Here is a 26,219-nt window from a genome sequence, read left to right as displayed (position 1 = left end):
TTAAAAGAACCGTCAGGAAAATTAGTTTCATCGAATTTTCAAATAAGAGAATCTAAAATTAATAGCCCTTTAAGTCTATCTAAGTTGAAGATTAAAGAAGAAAATTCTGAAATAAAAGAATTAACAAAAAAGGTCGAAAAATTAAATGAAACCCTAAACACTAAATTATGACAATAAATAAAGAAGAAATATATGTAACTTATCAAGACAAGAAACAAGAGCTCTTTGAAAGAGAAAATCGTTTGAATTATTTACAGTTTTTTGAAATAAATCAAAGAGCATTTGAAACTCTAAAAATAATCTATGACAAGTTAAAAAGAGAAGTTGAAGAGCTAGAAAAATTAATAGAATCTCTAGAAAATAGTAATGAATCAATGATAGAGTTTGCAGAAATTTTAAAATAAATAATGAAGCATAAGAAGATTGAAAAACCAGAAAATAAAATAAAAAGAAAAAGAGCAGAAAAATTAAAAAGTAAAATAAAAGAGTATAAAAGGGAATTAAATGACCTTCAGATCGAAATTGATGACCTTATAATAAAAAGGATAGAAATAAGAATAAATATAAACAAGTTGGAATTAAACTTAAAAAATTTATAAATGCCTGGAAAATCATATTATGACTTAAAAGAATTAAAACTGTTGAAAGAAAAAATGGAAAATGAAGTTGAAAAATTAAGAAGGTATTTAGAAACAACAGAAAGTGTAGAAATAAAAGAAGTTTTTGAGGATTTAAGAAATTATATTGAAGAAAAAGACAAACAGATAAAAAATTTTATATACAATAATCCATGCAAAAAAGAATATTATAAACTAAAACAAGATTAAAAACTATAAAAATGAAATTACATTATACAAGGACTAGTAAAAAAATGGTATCATATTTTAAAAATGATTACAAAATTGGTATCAGAGCCAAGTTAACGATTAAGGGTAACACTTTCTCCTTAAGCAACACTTTTAGTGATACACTTTTAAACCAAATAAAAACAAAAATCTGTAAATCTGTACCAAAGTGCATCTGTACACTAGATGGACCCTTTGTCAAATTAGCTTTGTCGAGGATCCATATTTTCTACACAACAATTTTGTTTGTCCGCTTTTATAACTAGACTTTTCCATAAAATATAAAATGATTTGGCGAATATTGAATATGGACCACCAATATAAGATGGGAGAAATTCTTATGTAAGTCAATAAATAATAGTTTAAATAACATAATATTTTTATACCCATTTAAGAGGTTGTGAGTTCGAATTTTCTATCTTTATAGAAAAAAAAATGCAGAGCCTTCATTAATCATTGTTTTTTATTTACTTTGATAAAGACCTATTATTCTACGCACTAAGCTATTTTGAGTTGATAACTCGATATATCAAATTACATAAAAGTTAACACAGTAACACATAAAATCTTTTTTTTAATATATTTAAGATAACACCTATGAGTTATAGATAATGATGGAGGTGGGTACTGATTACGTGGTGATGATGAGTTTTTAGTACAAGAACTCTTTAGTGCTTTCGGAAAATTATGTCCCACTTTTCTTATGCATTGGTGATTTAGCATATATTAACGAAAAAAAATTTAAATGTTTTTAAAATATCGATATTTTAATAGTTTTAATTATTAATATTAATTATAAAAAATATATAATATATTAAAAAATTAACAGTTAAAATTATCAGAACATAATCATTTAAAAAAATTTTATAGTATATACTAAAAATAAAGTAAACACTTTTTCTTTTAAGATAAAGAAAAGTGAATATTTGATCTTTTTTAAGGAAAAAAAAAAAAGATGAAGGGATTGATGGGGTGAAGGACAAAAATGGCAATTAGGTGTTGTCACAGTAATGCGAATTTTCAAGGACTAATTATTCCACTTTTTAGTATGAGGAAAACAATATCTCGGATTCTCGGTCTCAAATCTCAATACTACAGCTGTATGATCTCAATTTGGAATTATGAGGGGAGAATAATTATCATAAGATATGGAGATAGGAAAAAAACACAATTTGGTGAATAACAATATTATAGGTGAATTGGCATGAATGTTGGTTGATATTTTGAGGTGGCTTCCGCGTATGGCTCCACAAGACAGACAAAAAGGAAATTAGGTTTCAGATTGTGGTTTCGTTGGATCAATTAGGCCAAATTAATCAGTTTGGTTGATCGAGTGATCAGTTCATTCGTCCGCTTAAATAATTAAAAATTTAAATCTCACCTTATGTATGTAATAATCTATCAACCGCTAACCTTAAATAAAGTTTAAATTTATAAAAAATTAATTCTTAGTCTATTGAAATAGAAAATACCGTATATAATAAAAAAAAATTAGGCCAAATTAAATAATGATTGTATTCTTGCTTATAAATGTCTCTCAAGTTAAGCACAAAATCTTACAACTCATATTCCATTTGGTGTATGTATCTCTCTGATTTTGTATGCCATGATGTGCTTCAAATTAGTCTTATATTATCCTCTTAATTTCATTATATTATCGATGTCCCGCTATTTTCTTTCTTAAATCATGTCGTAATCTTCAATTTTTTTTTTTATATAGTTATAATAATAATAATCCCTTATTAGATATACATCTTGATGCATACCTTTAACCTTTAATAGAAATGATAAGTTGTTATTCGATGCATGATGAGGACTTATAAAAGTGACTCGCCACAATATATTTATAGAATCAGAACCATATTATATATATATGAATATTTGGAGATAATTTTTTTAAAAAATATTACATAATATTGGAGAAAAAAAAATTCTTTTTCCCCGCTTAAAAGTAAAGGGTAAACTGATGACTATTATATATTTGTGGAAATAAAATTGTTATTGCTTTTTTTTTCCAATATTTGGTAGAAGTTTTCGGCTATAAATGGAAAAAAAAGGTTTTTAGCACAAAGTCATTAAAGAATAGCTAATGGACAAAATAAAAAACAGGATAAGAAAAATTCGTCCTTTCAAAATTGTCGTCAAGATAAAATTAGAAAAAAAGATTGTAACGAGTGTAGAGGCTAATTTTTTTTGATATTGGAAGAGTGTGTGAGTTGTGCTTGGTTATGGTGTATACAAGTGTTAGACACAAATGTGGGACAGGGAGAAATCGGACCGTCCGAATTCTTTGTAAAAAAATTCGTTAATCACAAATCGGACCGTCCGATTAGTTTTTGTTTTTGTTTTTGTTTTTATTTATTTAACATGAAATCGGACTCTCCGTTTACAGTTTTTTTTTTTTTTAAAAAAAAAAACTGAAAACGGACCCTCAGTTTTCCATTTGTGTTTTTTTTAATTTTTCCTTTAAAACAAAACGGACCCTCCGTTTTTAGTTTTTTTTTTTTTTTTTTTTAAAAAAATCAAAACGGACCGTCCGAATTTTATAAAAAAATTATTTTTTTGTAGATCTCCTCTAATCGGACCGTCCGAGTTCCTTATTCCAAATCGCTCGGTCCGATTTCAGCCTCCTGACACCACATGCATGAAAAGCACCCCTATTTTCCATAATGCTGTTACACCCCAACCCTTCCCCCATATTAAAAATAAAAAGCACGAGTGTAGACATGATATATATAGGTTTAATAATATTGTTTAATTTATACCGTAAATCTCATCTAATGAGATATGATTTTATTATTATTGTAACTATCTCTAAACTTTGTCCAAAATTATTGGTTAATTACATCATTTCCTATCACTATCTCGTTATTTAAAGTCTCTGCAATAATTCTTCATTCTAATGCATAACTGAATTTTTTTTTTAGTTTATCTATCTTGTATCTTAAAGATACATGTTAAAATTTATAAATTAAATTTTTTTTATTTAAAATATAAAAAATTTTAAGTTATTAATGTATGTATTTGTTTTACATTCATCAAATAAAAATATTTAAAATTTTTTACTAATAATAAATTTATCAAAAACACAATTAAACTTTTTTTTTTTTTTTTATGTTATCTGGAAACGAAATGGAAAAGATTGACGTATATTAGAATCTGAAATGAAATGATTGGGGGGTGGGGTGACTTTGGTGAATTGGTGCAACAATTTAGACTTGAAAAACAAGGCATAGCAGTTGGCATCTGGAATGAATGAATGATACTCCTTTTTCTTTTATACATCAAATGAATAGGCTAAGCTAGCTAGAGACCACTATGCCGACCACACACAAATAGAAATATGCATATATAAGGCGTTGCATCCCAGCTGTCTTCTAACGTTCTACATTTCCCCTATCCTCAAATCAAACGAGGGGGAAAAAAAGAAGAAAAAACTACTATCAAAATGGTGTAGCAATCAATTCTCATATCAAAATTAGAAACATCAATGTGTAAGACAATAGTGTTTCTCATCATAGCTCTCTTTTATCCACATTCTTACCTAAACCATTTTATTCACAACATACTAAAGGTTTTTTTTTGGTGACTACAACATACTAAAGGTTGAATTCTTTTGCAATCATTACAATTATATCACCAGAAAAAAAAAAGGAAATATGTGGCATATATTTTAGATGTGCACCAAAATTAGCTATTAATATAAACTATATATTAAAATATAAAATATATATTAAAAATAAATTAAATTATATATTTATATAAATATATACTTATTTTAGCCTTCTAATAACATTTTGATTTTTTAAATATTCCAAGAGAAAATGCCAAAAATATGGGATGGGCCTAAAGCAAGACCCTCTATGAAAATTTTCTCTAGGCCCATATTTTTAATTGGATTTGGGCTATTGATTTCGGACTTATTGTACAAACTAACATTTATTAAACAAAGCCCAACTCATAAAATACTGCACTTAAGCAAGTTTCAGCGGTTTAAATTCTGTCTTGTGTATGCAGCAATTCATTGACCATTAACAAACTCTTAAATAAAGCTCTGATCTGCGACAGATACTATGGTCAACGACGAAAAAAACAAAGCCCAAATTTGTTATTCAAAAACCACAAAGTTCAACTCATAAAAAATACATGAAGCCCATATTAATTAAACCAAAATAATAAGAAGGAACTTATATCAACCAATTTAGATTGGTTTAGTGATTAACTCACTAATTCATTTATATAAGTATGAGGAATTTGAATCTCAGTTTGTATATGCAACAATTCATTGGTCAGTGACAAACTTTTAAATAAAGATCTGATCTGCGATAGATTAAATTTTAGCCTATCAAATTGTGAGATACCATGAGAAACAAAAAAAAAGAAGAACTGTATCTAGATATTTGCATTTGAAATTTGAACAAATTATATAAAAATTAAATATTTAGTTCAAAATTCAGACTTCTATGATTAATTAATAATCATGTGTTATGAAATAAAACGTAATGTTATCGAACAAGTTAAACGAAGTGTACCTAAAATTCAACCTCTTTTTAAGGGTAATTAGAAGAAATACCAGGCAACCAGGTTGGATTTGACTGGCCATTATAGCCATAGATGACGATGACAACCAATTAAGGGCTTGTTAGTAATTAATTATTAATTAACAATAGTAGTTAGAATAAGGAATAACGAAAAAGATAATCATAATATCATACGAGAGTGTAACCCCAATTTTGGAAAATCATTGAACATGGGTAGGCCTATATACATATATCATGCATGTTCAATGCATGAAGCAAAAAAACACTACGCTTAATTACTTTCTAAATTATGTTAATCTGAAAAGACCCTCATCCAATCATCCGTTTATGCATTGTATCCATGTAGTGGTTCCATTATCATGCATTGTCTTTCGCTGACATAATCCGCTTTTTTATCTAAAAAGAAAATATATTACTAGATATCTATGGAAAAATTTTAAATCAGTATAAATAATTAATTTTTTATTATAAAATGATTTTTTTAATCCTATTTTTAGGAAGATTTAGAATTTAAAGTAAACAATTTTTTTTTTTTAAAATTGACTGAAAAAATTAAGTCTTTTATTGAACTTAAAAGTTAACTTCTTAAATGACTTAAAATAAGCTTTTAATTTGTCCTCATAAAATACTTGTCTTTTAATTTTAGTTCATATCATTTTTTCTTTTTTATTTATAGAAATCTAAAATGGTATTTATTTTAATTTTTCCCTTAAGTACTGATATATCAAGTTAAATATTAAAATAGCAAGACATGCCATATGAATATTTAATTTGCCATGTCAATATTATTTAACAGGACAAATTAAGAATAAAAATATAAAAAAATATTTTATAAAAAGTTAAAATTTATTTAAGTGTTTGTTTGGGCGCCATTAAATTGATAAAAAAAATATTTTTTCATGAAAAAAGATCTTTTTTTTAGCATATTTGGTAAATTTCTAATAGTAAAAATAAAAACACTAAAAAAATAAAAAAAAACATCTTTTTTGAGAAGTTATAATTTACATAATTTTTTAAAAGATTTTTTTTAAAAAAAAGAAATTTTTCACGTAACAAATAAACAAAAAAAGTACTTTTATATATATGGTTATACCAAAACATAATTGATAAATAAAAAAAAAATTTTGCATGAGACCTCCAAACATAAAATTATTTTTATTTTTTTATAAAATATTTTTAAAAAAATAACTTAAATATATATTTTTTTTAAATTCACCCAATAAGTCTTTTAAATATTGCTTCTCTAGTTATATATATGCCTCTTTAATTTATGCAAAAATCACACACACCAAGTCAAAAAAAAAAAAAAAAACACTCGCACACAGTTGAAACTTGAAAGTAAAAAAAAAAAAATTAATATCATAAAGAGTGTATAGCTAGTAATAAATATTTTGGCATAATTTGGATTTTTTGGCTGTACCAGTCTCATATAAAATCAAATTATTGTACTTATATTATAGACAATGTGCGGAAACAGTACTGATTATGATTTATGAACATACATGAATAATAATACAACCCTCTCTGTATGCCACTTAGCAATTTTGTTCTACTGCCAATACAACATATTAATTCAATTCCTCATCTTTTTGTTCCATTCGTACATGAATCTTATACGAAATTGTATCATGTGTATGATTTGAACCTTTCATGCATCATCACTCAATTATATTTAGGCATATGCCTACTATCACGGTTCCATATACCTGCTTCAATGGCACCCTTAGCTAGCTAATAGCTACCTGGGCCCTAAACAATACTTTTATTTTTTTTTTGGTGACTTTACTTTTATTTTAATACACCAAATAATTAAACGAATTTAGGTTAATTAAAGTAAAAAAAAAAAAAAATCACTTGAAATTATCTAGAGATGAATATGGTTCTAAATGGCGATATGCTTGGCCCGAGGTTGTCTTGTCTTAGACTCTTGTCTGTCTTAATCCGTTCCGTTATTTGGACCACCAAACTTCATAAATAATAATACAAAAACTGTTTTTTTTTTTTTTTTTTCCTTCTATCTCCATAACGTAAAATTTTGAGAGAAAATTGAACAATTATTAGTGAGTAATATCACACCTTCTCACACAAAAATACTTTATTTTCATGATTTTTTTTTTTTTTACATTTGCACTGGCTCTTTTTTTTCTTATGCTGGAAAATTTTTTTTGGAGGCAATAAAAATTAAATTTTAAATTTTTAAATTATAAAAATTTTAATATCATGTTATGATATTACTTTTTTCAAAAAATTAAACAGATAAAAAAATTCATAAATAATGATATTTTTATTTAATTAACATATGCGAATCATACTAAAACATATAAAAAATAAAAAAAATTTACGAATCTATTTAATAATTCTTTTAGAATCATATAATTATTCTAATCCACTCAAACTTGATTCCTGTTCAACCGTTAATATTCTAACATAACACTATGAAATTGTATCATTACCTGTTAGACATTAAACAAATATATTAAGTACGTACAAAAATTCTGTCTATCAATTATTATATATTTGTGTATAAATAAATATATTATTTTATTTATTTTTAATATATATTTTATATAAATAATATATATGTGAATGATTTGATAATTAATTTTTGACGTACACGCATGCATCTAGTATAGTTATTAATTTAATAAGGGTACTATTTATAAGTCAAACTTACGTTTTTCATGTAATTAATACACATGGTGAATTTTTAATTACCTCCAAAATAAAAGATTGATAGACGAATGGTTTATTTTATTTTATTTTATTTTTTTTGCTGTTAGGAAGAAAACGATGAGACATCTTAAAGTTTTAATGGCAGAGAAGAAATCCATGGGAGAAGAAATGGCCTACAACAAAGACTTGTCTTATATAATGTCCATATATTATATTGTTACCCACAAAACTCACCCTCTTCAAATCTGTGGTTCGTTAACGATTTCACATGTCCATGCACCCATATCACCATAACACACTCCAAACAACATCACATGCCATTGTCCAATTCCACTTCCTATATATATATATACACACAATTCAATCATACATCATCATCATAACAAAATAATAAAAAATACAAGTATGGTTGTTGTTATTAGTGCAAAGAGGCTTATACAAATGGCTAGGAAGTGGCAGAAAATGGCAACATCTAAGCGCAAGACAATTTCATACCAAAGAAGAAACCCAGATGATTGTTATTATTCATCGGCGGCGGCGGCGGCGACGACGACGACAAACAAGGGTCACTTTGTAGTTTATAGTTTGGATGATAAGAGATTTGTGGTTCCATTGAAGTACCTTAGCACGAATGTGTTTAGGGAACTTCTTAAGTTGTCGGAAGAAGAGTTTGGGTTACCTTCGAACGGTCCAATTAGGTTACCATTTGATGGGGTTTTCTTGGACTATGTCATGTCTTTGTTGTTGCTTCAACAACGTAATGTTCCTCAAGATGTTGAGAAGGCATTGATTACTTCAATGGCTGCTTGTCACAGCCAAGCTTCTTCTTCTCATCATGATTGTTATTATGGTCTTAGGCAAAGCCATGAACAAACTATTATCTATGGCTTTTAATTTGATGTATCACCTATATATATGTATCTTATAAGATAACATTATTACAAATAATTCTTTGGTTCTCAAGAAATTAAACCACTTTTTTATGTAATTAAACTTTTATATGCAAGTCTATAACATGTTAATTAACATACTGTTTTGAGGTGTTTTTGTGTATTCTTGATGGCAATGAGAAGAGATTAATCATGAATCAAAAACTTATTTTCTATTGTGGGTCGAGACTAGTTTGAATGATCTAAAAAAATGTTAACATTGACTGTGCTTATTATACATTTAATTTGTAAATATCATAGTAATCCTGGTACCATGGTGATAATGGCGATTCTTTTGAGGTTGGAAATATATATGGTTGGAGTAGACATGAAAGAAGTATCAGTTTTTTGTCTGTTTCATTTGGATGCATGTTAGTCTTGTTTTGGTCTTTAACCTTTTTGAAGGTCTTTGTATTTTGTTTTGTATCTCTGATTGTTGATCTGACCTTGAGAACATGGATAAATAGTTATAATGCATATCTGTTTTCCTCTTGTTTTATGGGTCAAGTACGTAAGGAACTATCTAAAAAAAATTAATTACGCTAAATATATATTAAAATCAGTAATTAAAACTAACTATTTCAATATTTGTATATAAATATATAATAATAAATTTTGATGATTAATTTTAATATATAAATAATATTTTTTAAAAAATATATATTCATTTATACATAAACTCATATATCTTCATGAAGATTAATTAAACATCATGACAATGAAGATTGATGAGGCTTTTTAAGTAAATTTTCATGTCAATACAATTGAAGTTAGATACATGTAGGATGTGAAATGCTTAAATAGGTCTCTAGAAAATTTTAACTCAGATATTTTTGTTTTCAAAAAAATTTTTATTACATTAAAATTTTTAAATTTTATAAAGATAGGATATATAATTTTTTATTTTAATTAAATTTATTATTTTTATTTGAACAAATAAATCTTTAAAAGTGTGTCGAAAGAACCTATATATTTTACTTTTGTAAAATTTAAGGATACAAAATTTTTTAAAAATCTATTTGAATATATACCTTTTTTTTTAAGAAAAGAGAAAACAAACATTAAAACCTTTACCACTTAACTAATTACTATTAAATAATACTCACAAAAAGATAAGATTGGATAATGATGGGCTTGTATGGTTGTATGTAGTATAGTGAGCTGTTCAACAATGCAAAAAAATCCAGATAACTTTATATATATTATTATATTTAAATTTAAAATTAATTATTAAATTAATTATTATATATTTATACATAAATTATACATATTAATTTATATATTTAAAATTTAATAATTAATTATCAAAATAACTAAATTTATCATAGTAAAATAATTAAATTTATAATAAATAATTAAACTTATTTAATAGTATAATAATTTTTTATAAAATATTAAATATATTTTTATACATAATAATTAATTTCTAATACGCACGTAAGGTAATTAATTTTATATGTGATGGATTTGTCACATTCAAATTGAAAATGCAAAGCATTAAAAAAGGGAAAATAATAATGAATTTATGTACATTCCTTTGACTAGTGATGTTGGCATAAGATTAATTATTGCAATACGTAATTGGGGTTTGAGTGCCAGCAATGCAAGGATTTGGATTTATTAGCATTACAAAGAGACACTGGAACAAGTGGCCACAAAATTGTATTCCATATGTACCATGACTTCAGGAAGGTAAACTAAATCCCTTTAATTGAACCATTTTGTGTGATTTTAATTGATGCACTGAGTGCTTCACGGTTCATGCCTTCAGCCACTAAAATATTGTTGTGTCTTCAACTTCGCTAACAGTTAGGCCCCAACATGTACCCTTTAATTTCTTCCCTTACCTTATTTATTATCCCATCACCATAACCACCTTTCATTTTGGTCTTTTAATAATTTCCCCTCGCTTGCTCCATATAAATATAATATCCTTCATGCTTATTATACACGTTCTCAAAAATAGTTTAATTGTATTTTGTCATTTTTAAAACATTGTAAATGAAAATAATGACTATGAATATTTTTGGAGACTACTTTTATTTTTTTTAATTGGTAATGAAATTAAAGAAGAATTTAATTAAATTTCTGGAATTCAAATTGCATTTAAATACTGTCTTTAATATAGAAATATATTTTTTTCATGATTATAAAGTTCTTGTAATTTTTTTCTTAAGAATAGGAATAAAAAAAATATTTATCTCAATCTTAGGAAATCAAAATTTTACATAAAATCAAAAGAGTAAATTACATACGTAAAATATAAAATTATAATAAGATTTAAATCGTAAAAAAATTGATTTAGCAAAAATTTTGCAATTTTATTCAAATTTTATAAAATTTTATCTTACCGCAACTATTTATTTTGCGGTGGTTGAAAATCGTCACTATCCAGCTTAAAAACCGCTGCTATCTGTTGAAATCCTTATAATAATTTTAGTTATTATGTTTATTTGGTGCTTTTGAAGTTATATCTAAAAAATAGAATTCAAAAGACATTCTTATTTACACAAACCTCAACCTAATCAACTTTTAATAAATTAATTAATCGCCATTAAGCCAACATTATATTTTTTAAAAATGTTGTAAGACAATTGAAGTATTTGTCCACAAAATCCACAATTAAAAGCAAGAGCACATGGTTGTGATATTGATCACTTTGTTACACAATTCTCCCCCATTCAATGTATGATATTTTTTCCTATGAATTTTGGCCACTTTCCTATTCCAAAATCTTGGACCCATTTAGAGCCTTGTAAAACAAGTGGCCAATCACGGATACATAATATAAGCATCACACAGGAGCAAGAACCCTAATTCCATGCAATTTGATTGTGGACAAACTCAATGTACACATCACATGCATGCTTTTGCTTAATTGCTTCCACTTAAAAGCAGGCACAGTTTCAGTACCATAATTCAACAAATTGTCTCTCCCTATGTTGGAAATTTCATTCCACTATATAAAGGAGTACAAATTAAATCCCTTACCATATCCCATATCACTTATTAGTCTCTCATCATATTCTTCTCTATATAGTTCTTCACCATCAAAGATGATTAGTACCAAGAAAATGATCCAAATTGCAAGTAAGTGGCAGAGACAAGCTGCAAAGCAGAGGAAGAGGATCCAATGGCGAAAGGGTCAAGAAAATTATGTGTCGAAAGAGGAAGGGTTCGGCGGCGCGTGGGCGACGAAGGCAGAGAAGGGTCACTTTGTTGTGTATAGCACAGATAAGAGGCGATTCGTGCTTCCATTGGTGTATTTGAGCAACAAAATCTTCATAGAGCTATTCAAGTTGGCTGAAGAAGAATTTGGTCTATGTAGCAATGTGCCTCTAATGTTGCCATTTGATGCAACACTAATTGAATACGTAATTACCTTGGTAGAAGGGAGTGTAGCTAAGGATCTTGAGGAAGCTCTCTTGATTTCAATTGCAAATCGTCGATGCTACTCATATTTTGATGTTAATCATCATGAATTATATAATAACAACAGCCAGCAATGGTTATGCAGTTTTTGAAGTTTATATTTGTGACTACATAATAATTGTCTTTGTGTCTTTTTTTTTCCCCATTTGTGCTAAGCTATTCATTTTTTTATATGCTATCAAAATACCGGTTGAGAAATTTTTATATGGGACCATACTTTGGAATATCGACACACTCGAATGGTGTTACAAAAGGAAACAACTTTAGAGATTTAATTTTGTTTTAGAGAAGGTGCGAATCAAAACAAGAGTTATATTTAACCCTAATACGATATCGGTCATAGTTATTAAAATCGAACTAGAACTCATGAAATAATTAAGAAAAATCAATCAAATTATTATTGAATTTAAGAGTGTTTATGGATCGGGTGAAATTGGGTTTGTTTTGACCCAGATCCGACTTTTAAATATACACCGGGTTTATTTTTTAGATCATAATCTGGCTCTAAATCTGATGAAACTTAAGCATTTTCGAACCACAATTATACTGGTCTAAACCGGGTAAAAATCAGATCTTTAAAGTTTTAACAATAATTTATAAAAAAACTTATTTATGATACACTTATTTATAAAGAAAAAACTTATTACCGAAAAGTTGATATCTATATTTGAACTTGAATTTGTCCATAAATTCTAATTTGATGCTTTTTTGATCTATTTTCTAATTCAACAAATGTGATTAAAAAAAAAACAATAAGCTTATAATTAATATAATATAATATTAAAATTAATTTAAAACATATATATCTTTTTTAGTTTTCTTAAGATGCACATGGATTAGGTGAAGCTGGGTTCGCATTGACCTGGATCCGTCTCGAAATAATGACCGAATTTATTTTTGAGACCCTTACTCTATTCTAAACTCGATAAAATTACACCAAATTAATCCTTAAAATATTTGGAACCAAGCCGGAATTTCGGGTCGGACCGGACCATGTGCCCTCTAATTGAATTGGATAAATCATTTATCTGATAAAATATTTAGTCAAAATATTAAATTTGTGTCACTCAGACTGATTATTAAACAACGACCTTAATAAATAATAATTCATTTGAACCGCGCATAATGATGTCAACAAATACCAACCTAGCCCATACGGCCATACCTTTTTTAGATAATATTGAAGTTGACCTGAGCAATGAACTGGAACAGATTCTGGATAGAGAACAAATGTTGTGGTTGCAGAAATCCAGAGAAAACTGGATAGTGGAGAGAGATCGGAACACAAAATACTTCCACATTAAGACAATTATCAGAAGGCGGCGTAATAAAATCCTCAAACTCAGACAAAAAAATGGGGATTGGATTGAGGAACAGGGGTACCTAAGAGACCACATTTGTAACTATTACAAGAGTCTTTTTAAGGAAAACATTACTAACCGGGACTACCGTATCAATACTAATACTTGGTATCCTGAGTTGAATGGAGCAGTGATTCAACAGTTAAGGAACTTTGTGTCAAGTGAAGAAGTTGAGACTGCTATTTTTGCTATGGGATCCCTTAAGGCTCCAGGGGAGGATGGGCTCCCTGCGGGATTCTATAAGGATAACTGGTCTATTGTGGGGGCATAAACTAAAGGAGTTTGTTGCAAAATGTTGGGCGAAGCCGGATGAGATTAAAACTGTTAACAACACATTTCTAGCTTTAGTGCCGAAAATAGAACACCCGGAGTTCATCAACCAATTCCGCCCCATTGCTTTATGCAATGTCACATACAAAGTTATTACCAAGATTATTGCGAACAGAGTTAAGCCTATTCTTAATGAGCGCATCTCTCCTGCCCAAACCAGTTTCATCCCAGGGAGTCGAATACAGGAAAATATCATAGTGGCTAATGAGAATATTCATTCAATGAGAAGGATCAGATCAGGGAAGGGATACATGGGCATTAAGATCGATTTAGAAAAAGCTTATGACCATCTGAGCTAGAATTTTATTGAGCGGTCTTTTAGGGATTTCTCCCTCCCACCGGAATTGATAGATATCATCATGATGTGTGTTCGTTCGGTCAGTTTCCAAGTTTTATGGAATGGAGAAGCAACTGATAAATTCATTCCTTCATGTGGCATTCGACAAGGTGACCCCCTTTCACCTTATATTTTTGTTATCTGTATGGACCAACTTTCGCATCTTATTGAGGATATGGTTGAGGCGGGAGACTGGAGACCTTTCTCATTTCGAAGACGACGTCCTATCATATCCCATCTTATGTTCGCAGACGACCTTATATTGTTTGCGGAAGCATCATCAACTCAAATGATGAAGATCATAGGCTATCTTCAGAGGTTTTGTGAGGCTTCAGGTCAGATTGTCAACACGAGGAAGACCCATATCTACTTCTCCAAGAATGTAGACACTGCAACTCGTAGAGACATCGCAGCCTGCTCTGGGTTTATGGAGACGACAGAGATTGGTAGGTACTTGGGTGCCTATATCCTTGAAGGAAGAAACAAAAGGCGAGCTTATGCGCAAAGCCTTGATAAAATAAAAAATAAGCTAAAGGGCTGGAAACAGAAATGTCTCTCAATGGTTGGAAGAGTAGTTCTAGCTCAATCAGCCATCACCCCGATGTCATACTACCAAATGCAACATGGTCGAATTCCAAAAGCGATTTGTCATCAAATAGAACAAGCACAAAGAACCTTTGTATGGGGATCGGATGAGCAGCACAAAAGAGCTCACTTAATTAATTGGAGAACTTTATGTTTACCCAAGGAGATAGGAGGACTTGGATTCAAGAGTCTTGAACGTATGAATACTGCTTTTCTCCTGAAAGTTTGTTGGGAGCTGATCAATCATTCTAATGCGCTGTGGGTAAGAGCTCTCAATAGCAAGTATGGTATCTCTAACTCAACCCCTTCGGTGAGGGAGACATTCGGATGTAGTGCCCTTTGGAAAAGTTTATCACAATTGTGGCCTATCATCCAAGAAAGTTTGGTGCATAGGGTAGGCAATGGTTGTTTAACCAAGTTTTGGAAGGATGACTGGTTAAATATAAGGGATCATCTCTTAAAACATAAACTCCCAAGCGCTACTAGTGGAGATAAGAATAACTATGTGTGCGATTTCGTGAATAATGAAGGGGAATGGAAGATAGAACATCTTAAACAGCTCTTGCCGGATGAATGCATTCAACGCATTTGTGCTAATCCCCCTCCGAGAGCTTCTGACCCACCTGATAAATTAGCCTGGAAGCACTCCAAAGATGAAAGATTCTCTGTTAAATCTGCTTACTGTTATAGCAATAGAATCCAATCTCAAGGAAGGGAAGTTTGGAAACGCATTTGGACCTGGAAAGGACCGCAGCGAATGAAATTATTTATTTGGCAAGCTACTCATGACAGGATCCTCACTAACAAGAAAAGAAGTCAATGGTATGGTAGCTCGCCTATGTGCCATCATTGTGGAAACACAATAGAAGACACTTTGCATGTTCTGAGGGACTGTGATGTTAAACCCGTCTGGAAGAAATTCGTTAAATAAAATGGTATTGCAACTTTCTTTCGGATGGAACTGATGGATTGGGTGGAAAACAGTCTTGGTAATAATTGGGGCTTCTCCAGCCAAGAAAAATGGATAAACATATTTTTCATAGCGTGCTGGAAGTTTTAGAATTGGAGGAATCAAGAGATCTTTCAATACCCCTTTAAGAGACCTATTGCTGGACACATTAGTATACAAGAATATGCTTGTGAGGTTGGAAAAGCCATCAACAAGCAGATTCCTAGGCATGATTCTAGAGTTCGTCGAAAAACCATTATTAAATGGTATCCACCTCCTAAAGGGTGGATTAAGGTGAACACTGATGGTGCAGTTAAGAACAACCCAGGTAAAGCAGGATGTGGTGGCCTCATTAGGAATAGTGACGGAAGTTGGGTGATGGGTTTTACTAGAAATTTGGGAGTTTGCTCAGCATATATGGCAGAGCTATGGGGTCTTTATTTGGGGCTTGAGATGGCTTGGACATTGGGGTTCAGAAAGGTGAAAATAGAAATTGACTCTCAAGCAGTTATTAGCAGTGTCACTCAAAATAGGAAATTTTTAGATGATGGATCAGTGCTATACTGCAAATTCAAGAGCTTATGGAAAGAAATTGGACAGTTAACATGGTTCATACTTACAGAGAAGCAAATGCTTGTGCAGATTGGCTAGCTAATTTTAGTCTTGAGCAAAATTGTTCCACTCAATACTGGAACTCTCCTCCAACTAGGATAGAATTTTTGTTATTAGGTGATGTTTTTGGGGTGGCTCATCCCATAATGTAGTTTCAGTGTAGCTTGGGCCTTTGGCTCCTTTGTTCACCAAAAAAAAAACGATAATATTAATTTTCCACATGTGAAATACACTGAATTATGGTTGCCACAATGGGCTGGCCCAACCACAAAAGCTTGCTACTAAATGAAATGGGTTTCAAGACAAAAAATGAAATGGGTTTTGGCCCACTGCACTTTTGTAACACGAGTTTAAAATAGTAGTCTATTCTCTGACAAAAAGAAAATTAAAGGTTGTCTATCAAGTTTTTGGTGAGTTGACGAACTAACAGAGCTATTTTCTAAATAAATAAACTTTAGTGCACCGGTTGCGTAATGTCATATATATTATAAAAAATAAAGACTATTTTTAATTTTTTATTGACTACGTGAATAGTTATCGAAAAAAGAGAACGTGATTAAAGGATTGTCTAAAAAATATTTCATGCTATTATTGTATCAAAATTAAACTAAAAAAAAAAATATCTTATAAAAATATTCACTAAAAAAAATCTTATAAAAATATGGGTTGGACTAATAGTTCTGTTATGTAATATGAAGTTTAATGACTAACACCGAAATATTCTCGTGTTTTCAAATTTTTTTCAATTTGAGCTTTAAAAGAACATTTTTTTTCTTTCAAAAGAATAACGAAAACCAGAAAGAAGAACTGTTTTTGCAGTAATGAGATTTTTGGGGTTTGGGCCATAAATAATTTGTTTTGTATTATACCTGCGAAGGACAGGTTATTGGACTTGCATTCGCTCAAACTTTCTTTAAGACAAAAAATCAATCATCTATCCAAAAACGAAAGAGACAAAAAAAAAAAAAAAGAAACACTATTTTTTCTTCTTTCTTGATGCTATTCTGTTTTGGATCGTCGAATTTCTTGTATTTCTCAAATGTAATAATGAAGATTTTGAGAAAGAAATCTTTATTTCTTCCAGTAGCTTCTCTCTTTCCTCCTCTTGTTTCTTTTTTTCCTAATTTTTTTCCTTCTAATTTTGCTGCGAGTGTTAAATTTATTATAATAATATAATTTTGATGCACGTAAACATTTTTAAAGTTATGTGTTTAGATGCGATGATTTTTTGAAAATAAATTATTTTTATTTATATTACGATTGGTTGTAAAATTTTATACTTATTGTTGTATTTGCTAGTGAATGAGCTTTTTTAATTATTTGTTGAGGTATAAATTTCTGTTGAAAATTATCTTCGTAAAATATTGGTTACCCACTATAAAACTAATAAAATAATTTTTCATTATCATCATTATCCAATTTTATAATGTTGGATATCCATTTTGAAATACGTCAAGGTGTCAATACCACGTGCTAGTTTTATATTAAAATCAGCATGTGTTAGATATGTTAACTTTTTTTTCCTTTTAATATTACATGATAAATAAATTAATCATAAATTCTGAACATTCTAATTAAAATATAATATTTTAAAAAATTACTTAAATGAGACTAGTACGAAAACGAGATAGGGAAAAATAAACTGAAAATAGCAGGACCAGACGAACAATTATGGTAGACATTTTTTTGGGTTAAAATAGAACTTACCCTAACCATTTCCCTCACAAACCATGGAAAGTTAGAGGGAAAAAAAATGTCACCACTGGAAGGCTGGAGACATAGAAATTTAATTTTTTTCAAAAGTTTTATTACTATATTTGCTATCGAAAAAAAAATTAATTTTAATATATTATTAATATAAATAATTTTATATGTACATTTAATTATTATTCAACGTCATATCATCTAAAATAACAAATGTGATTAAATAATTATATAAAAATATATTTTACACTGTTAATATATTAAAATTAAATTCATACAAAAAATAAATGTTGAAAAAAAAACAAGAGAGTTTGAACACACAAGTCCAATAGCCAGTAAAAAGATGCAAAATATATTCTTTTAATTTTGAAGTTAAAAATTGTGGCTATAAACAGTAACAACTGCAAGAAGTTAAGATTACCAAAACATGCAATTTGATAAGGTTAGAAGAAACCAGTTGATAAGGTGGTGGCTAAACTAGCTAAGTTGCAAGTTTCGATTTGGTTAAAATTGGATAAATTAGCTTAGTTGAAATTTTTGACTTAATAAAAAAATAAGTTACTAACTAATTATGAGTTGAAAACAAATTGTACATAATGATAAAATTAAATTAATATTTATTAATTTGTCATAAACTTGATAAAATTATATAAAATGACAATTTAAATAAATAATGATTTTTTTGTTTCTTATATTGTTTCTTTCAGCAAACTATATATAAGTGATTAAGGTATTTGTTAATATATATATAAAATTTTGCATAGAATTAATAAATTAAAAAGTGAAAAAAAATTAATAGTCTCCCTCACATAAATAATCTTTTTTCTTTTATGAATTTCTATAACATACAAGAAAATATTATAGACTTCTTTGTATATTTTAAAAAATTATAATATTTATTATTCATTTATGATATTTCTATTATTATCTAAACTATTTGGTTCAATTCTATCTGTTTTTATCAACAAATTTAAATCTCGATATTCTGCTTTATTAATTCTGATACCCAATATAGTAAGGGGTTGTCATTTACTTGCTGCCAAATTAAAAAGAAGAAGTGACAATACATGCTAATGGATATATACGTCCTTAATCTTTAAAAAATCTTTTAACAAATTGGAAAAAAATCAATTAATAAAGTAATAAAATGATATATTAATTATCATTAAATTTATATTTTTTATAATATATAATTTTTTTTATCTTAATTTAAGAATAATTAAATTTTTATTTTAATTTTTACCAACTTTTTCCATTTTAAAATAGTTAAAATCCAACAAGGCTATTGGGCAAACCTACTCTCCTGTTCAGCTATATATAGAAACTATCCCTTTATAATTGAATACGCGTGCTGCATGTATATATCAAGAGGGGGTGAAAATTCAGGTGAGTCGACTTCACGTGAAGTTGATATTTGAGAGTCGTTAGATGAAAATTTAGTTAGATCAGTCAAATTGTTTAACGACTCTCAGATATCAACTTCACATGAAGTCGACTGTACTTAAATTTCCATGGAACACAAATATAACCATAAATTAAGAGTGGATGCACATCTAGCTATGACATATTTGAGAGCATCAAAATCTTTTCGGAAGAATTATATTAGCCTGGCATTTTTTAAAATATTCGCCTTTCTTAATTTCATTTTTTTTATTTCTAAAATACCTTATCCTCAACACTGAATAATTTTGTTCAAAATAATAGAGAAAATTATATATATAGATGAAATAGGACAAAACAATAGAGTTTTGTGTGGGGTTGAGATCCCTTGCACACATAATTTAGATTGAGTGTTAGGTCTAGTTGGTTGTTGCAAGAGAAAAAAATATATGATATATAGGTGAAAAGGACAAAATATAATTATTAGGTAATAAACATGGAGTGAGAGTGATAAATACCTAATTCGCTTTCTGTTTATTTTTTTAAGAATAAAGTGATTTCTGTCAAAAACAAAAATATTTTAGCTCTTACCAAAATTATTTTGAGATAATATAATTATTTTATTAAAAAATTGTTAAATAATAACAGATATTAATATTGTAGGACCTTTATTTATAATTTCTGAGAATTTTAAATCCACACAAAATATTTTTTTACAATATGATCAATTATATCATCACTACTATCACTATTTTTTCTTCTTCATCATCATCATCATCGTTATTATCACTATTTCTACTATTTTAATTATGCAATTATATCTTATTATTATTTTTTCTACTATTTCAATTTTTTATAAATTCTTAAAAACAAAAATTTAAGATAAGAAATGAAACGGGGAAACAATAAGTTAGTTAATGAAAGAAACGATAAAAGCTACAACAAAATTGATCGAATACACGTACATTAAAATATTTAAAAGAAAATAATGTTAAAAGACATCAAGCGTAAGGGGTAAAGTCTCACATAAGTGAAAATGAATTCAGTAAGTAATAAATATGAGTTAAACTCCAAAATGAATCTTGAAATTATTGGTGGCATACTGGCATGTACTAAAAAAAAATTTAGATTCCAACTCAAGTAATTTAGTCTTCAAAATTCTAAAAGTTGCACCACTTTTTTTCAATCTCAAATTATTTTCAGTTTACGACTTTAATCTAGGTCCACTAAAATAAATCACACATTTCTTCCGCACATTGGAGGTGATGATTATTTTGGGTCACGAAGTTGATTGCTTTGATGGCAGGACCGCCACTAGCCACTAAGATAGAACAATAATCTTCAATTGAAAGTTTTTGCAACCAAATAAATGAGACAAAGCACGGAACTAATTTTTAGTTGGTTAATAATTTAATATTAATTAATTTTAGACTTTAAATTTATAATTTATAATTTAAAATATACACATTAAAATAAGTTAAATTATATATATATATATATATATATTCATACACAAACACATAATAATTAATTTTAATAATGTATAAATAATATTTTTAAACAATTTAATATCAAGACTAATTTATTTAACGAAATAAGAGTTTAAAAAAATTATTAAAAACTAAAGTATGTAGCTGAAAATACTCTATATATGAAGGGTACAATTTATCTTATCTTGATATTATTTATTCGAGTTGAGATGAAAAGAAGGGCAAAGAAAAAAACATGAAGTTGGCGAGTAAGGCAGAATCAATAATGGTGTTACTGATTGGGTGACAAAGCATAAGGCCCCCTTTGCATAATGGGCAACACAAACTAGTGCATTTTCTGTATGTGCACTTTTTAAACAAGGTTCTTATAATAAGAATGGTTATAAAAGAAAAATTCATTTATTCTCTAACATAAGGTGATTTTAATTATATCAACTTCATCAAATTTTCTTTGTTTTTGTACAATTTATTTTTATTTTTTTTATCTAAACTAAACTAATAAAGTGATTGATTTTTTTAATATTAATTCAATTAAATTAGTCTATTTGATTTTGTTCTTGCGTAGATATAACCGATTTCAAAGTATAGTTCATCTTGCTCAATGCTCGAATTCATTTATTGAGTTAGATGAGATATACGTTGATTTCTTTAAGAACGGCAGTGAAAACACCTGCAAAACTCAACTTATAAAGAGTATATATAAAATGATATACATATTATTCAAAATGAATAACGTACATTTTTTTCTTGTAGGTTCGCTTATTTATAAAGCTGATATGCTTTATGAAACAATTATCTTGCTGACTTAAGATCTTGCTTATCCTCGTTCAGCAATTTCCAAAAATAATTCTATTATAGTTTTGATTTTGTGCGGTTTTGTTGGACACATTTTAGTTATCTTTATTTCAGTTTCAATTTACAATAGATTTAACTTAAGTTTATACTATATTTTTATACTCTAATATAAGGATTATCATGTTAGTTCGTCTCATTTTAAATAAAATATTTTACTTATTTATTTATTTATGAGATAGCAGTTTCCTTACTACAAAATAAATGTACGAAACATTTCTTGCTTCCTTATAAAACAAAAATCTTTTAATTATTTTTTTATGTGCATTTTCTTTTTTTTTGTGTGGGTATGTTCGATTTGTCATTTTAGTGGGATGAATGATGACATGATATTGCATGCCTATGCTACTTAAGCTTAAAAGTTAAAATAGTGATGGCCGTACACGAATTGACATATAGTGATAAGATTTGGAAAATTTGTAAGGATACAGGTACAATATTTTAGTAATTTTTAATCGGTTATTTAATTATTTTAATTACAAAAAAATTATATTATATATATAATTAAAATTAACGATTAAAAATTATTATAACATCAATATATTAATATATTTAAAAAAAAATTTAAAGATTTAGTGTATGTTTAGTTTAGTGTTCATTCTAAAATATGAATATACATTTAAAAGTCTTGAAAGTTAGACCAAATTTATTTGGATGATTGTTTTAGCATATTCTTTACTTTCAAATATACATTTACTTAAAGTAATATTTTGTAAATTTTGTTTTCAATTCTTATCTCTCTTAACTATCCTTCTTCAGATTTTTCTTTTTCTACATACAAAATAATCTTCTGATATGTACTTCAAATGTTCGTGACATTAAAAGTTCAAATATTATTTTGAAGTTATTAGTTTATATTTTTAGAATATTTAATTTAATTTGATGTATTTTAATTTTGTTTATTTAGTTATTAACTTGGACTTTGTGTTTATGGACTTATTAGAATTTTCTTTGATTTAACCTAATAAGAGATTATAAATACCTCCTTATCTCTTATAGTTGTAGTATTTGAGTGATTAGAAGTGTCAAAGCATTTTTTTAGTTTTGAGATGAAACCATAGTGTGGACAAGTGAGATTGAGTGAGTCCCTCTCTTGTTGTATAGAGGATTGGGTAGAAGATTGAGAAATTCCTTTCTTATTGCATCAAAAAATTAAATAAAAAATAGCGTAATTCTCTTTGTATCCAATTGCATTCTATCCTTTTTATTTTCTATTTCAATTTTAATATATCTTTTTTATTCAATTTCAATTCATGTCATTTTGTCTTTCTTTTTTCTTATCATCTTCATTTTATTTTTCAACTACTCTTCTTATTTTTTTCTTTTTTTTACATGTAAGGTCATTTTTATTTTATTTCTTAATTATATTTCTTCACTTTCTTCATCTTCTATTTTTTTTATTTTATCTTTTTTTGTGCATTTTATTATTATAGTTTATAATTATTATACATTATTAATTATATGTATAAATATTTTGACGTAAAGAACATAACACACTCTAGTTAATTTTTGATCAAATTTCTATTTTTCGGTCTTTTTTAATTTAAATTTAGCTATTGGATTGACTCAAATCTGACTTTCCGATTTAATTTGAGTCAAAACCAACCCTCTAATTTGTGACAACCTTAAATCGGATGGTTTGATTTGTAACTAGCCATTTTTTTTACATTCTATACTTTTGAATAACACACAATAAACCAATAATCAATAACCATGGATAACACCACCACTTTCTCAATATGAAAATTAAAATGTGTCACATCACTATACTTGTTATAAAATGGTCAGTGACCCAAATAATCGCAAATCGCAAGCTAGTTCTCCGGTTCTTCTCTTTTATTTATGCTTCTTATTTTAAATTTTAAATTTTAATTTTTAAATACAGCTGTTGTTGCCATCAAAACAGGTTCTAAAAATCAGATCGAACTGTTCGATTCGACTGGATTACTGAGAACTGGTCAGTTAGCCGGTCTAATGCATGCAAAAAATAGATGAAAAATCGGTCGAACCGATAGTTAATTGGTGAACCAGATGAACCGACCGTTTATTTTGAAGTCCGATTCTCCCATTCAACACCAAACGGCGTCGTTTTGGTTTAATTTAAAAAAAAAAAAACAAAACCAAAACGCGCAACCCAAAATACCCCCAATCCCCTCTCCTTTCTCTCTCACTCTTAGAATTCACCAAAATCCCTAGTTCAAAGGTGGCATCTTGGAGAGCAGCAGAAGAATGAGCGGAGCGCTTGTCGGAGCACGGCAGCAGCGGATGAAGGAGGCGGTGGAGCTGTGTCTGAGGTTGATGTGCATGGCTTTCCGAGCTTCTCTGCTTCTCTCTTCTCTCTTCTCTCTCACTCTCAGTCTCACCAAAATGGCAAAATGCCCCCAATCTATCTCACTCTAGGTCTTAGACGCCGCCACTATTCTCTGTTCTCCCCGTCGTCGGCCGCCTCTTTCTCGTCGTCAAAAACGCCTCTGTCTCCGAAACATCTGTCTCTCTGTCTGTGTCGAGCACCACTCTGTGCGAAGTGCGAACATACCCATGCCGCCATGGGCTCTTCGCCGTCGCCATGAGTTCTTCAATATTCGCCGTCCCTCAACATCTTTGTGGTCTTCTTTATTTTCACTGATTTCTTCCCTTTTTTCACTTTAGTTTTTTATTTGTTTCCTCTATTGTGTGTGGAACGAGTCACTGATTATTTGTTAATTTTATTTATTCCGATTTCTGAGTTGCTTCACTTGTTTGTTGCTGATTTTTTTTATTCTCAGTTAATTGTGCTATGATGCATTGCTTCACTACATTGTTTATCTTGAAATTTTTTCTGATTTTGAGTTGTTTATGACTTTATGTTATGATTCTGATTTTGAATTGTTTATGAGTTTATGCTGATTTTTTCTAATTTGGTGATTCTGCTTCTTGTTCTTTCTGATTTTGAGGAGTTGATGTGTTGTGGTGGAGTATGGAATTTTTTAAAATTCTAAGGTGAATATGCTATTTTTCTAAATTTTGATTTGGCATTTTTGTCTATTTTAACTTTTGTTAGTTATAAAATTTGATGTTTGAAGTAATTTGTTAATTTTTAACTATAAATAATTTATTATATAAAATTATGAAATTTTAAATTTTATTAACCTAAAAATTATTAAATTTAAATATTTAAAATTATATATTAAATTTTTAATAATTTTATTATATATTTAGTTAAATCGGTTGAACTCCAGTTAAACCTCGGTTGAACCTTTAAATCACTGAATCAGTCATTCTATCGATTTATTGACCAATCCGATTCTTGCAACCTTGATCAAAACTCACCATCACGTTCCCACGGCACTGCTGGTACACCTCTTTTTTCTCGTGTTTGAGTTTATTCATATTTTATTTAAGGAGATGCTCCCATAAAAACGCAGAAAATGTCTTTTTTTAAAGATATATTTTAATAATTAAAATTTAACATATATAATCACTTAAATTATATTATTTTTGTCAAAATTAGGTCAGATAAATCAATTTAATTGAAAAATGGTGAATCAAATTTTGAATCCGTCTAAATTAATATTATTTTTTATAAAAAATGACTATAATATCTCTATTATATTTTTTTTGGTGACTACAATATCTCTATTATATAAAATGACTAAAATACTCTTATTATATATATTAATTTTGAGAATCCTAAATTCTAACCCTTTTCTTCTCTATCGTTATAGGGTTAGAATTTAAAGTTTTCAATATATATATATATAATTGGGATATTTTAATTGTGCTTTATAATAGGAATATCGTAGTAATTTTTTATAAAAAATATTAATTTATATCGGTTCAAAATTTAATTTATTAATTTTTTTGCTAAATTGATTTGTTCATTATAATTTTAATAAAAATAATACAATTTAATTTATTTTTTATGTTAAATTTTAATTTTTAAAAAATATTTTAAAAAAAAGACGTTTTTAACATCTTTATTTAAGTGCTCCCTTTTATTTATATCTTCTTTCGGTTTCTTTTTTTTCCTTTTTTAAATTTATCTGATCATTGTTAGAATCTGGCTCTTAACCGGAACTAACCGAGAGTTAAATTGATTCATAAAATGATGTTAATTTTAGTATAATTAAGATAAAATAAATTTAATTTTTTAACTATATTATATAATAAAAATTAAATAATAAACATAAAATTTTTAAATATTAATTTAAATATACAAT

General features: G+C 28.1%; 2 protein-coding genes and 1 pseudogene across 2 annotated transcripts; all 3 read left to right on the top strand.

Annotated features, from left to right (window-relative positions):
* The first annotated feature begins 8,196 nt into the window (after positions 1-8,196).
* On the top strand, positions 8,197-9,007 carry LOC107632479 (auxin-responsive protein SAUR68-like). The gene has a single exon (XM_016336155.2). It carries the CDS (start codon positions 8,465-8,467, stop codon positions 8,951-8,953), a length of 489 nt encoding a protein of 162 aa, XP_016191641.1. The 5' UTR covers positions 8,197-8,464; the 3' UTR covers positions 8,954-9,007.
* A 3,037-nt stretch (positions 9,008-12,044) lies between these two features.
* On the top strand, positions 12,045-12,512 carry LOC107634171 (auxin-responsive protein SAUR64 pseudogene; annotated as a pseudogene).
* Positions 12,513-13,548: 1,036 nt separating this feature from the next.
* Positions 13,549-14,052, top strand: LOC148569840 (uncharacterized). The gene has a single exon (XM_088506667.1). It carries the CDS (start codon positions 13,549-13,551, stop codon positions 14,050-14,052), a length of 504 nt encoding a protein of 167 aa, XP_088362793.1.
* The last annotated feature ends 12,167 nt before the right edge of the window (positions 14,053-26,219 follow it).

The sequence above is a fragment of the Arachis ipaensis genome, chromosome B3, assembly GCF_059453495.1.
Source record: "Arachis ipaensis isolate K30076 ecotype BB chromosome B3, ASM5945349v1, whole genome shotgun sequence".
NCBI lineage: Eukaryota > Viridiplantae > Streptophyta > Magnoliopsida > Fabales > Fabaceae > Arachis > Arachis ipaensis.
This window is presented reverse-complemented; position numbering and strand designations above follow the sequence as displayed.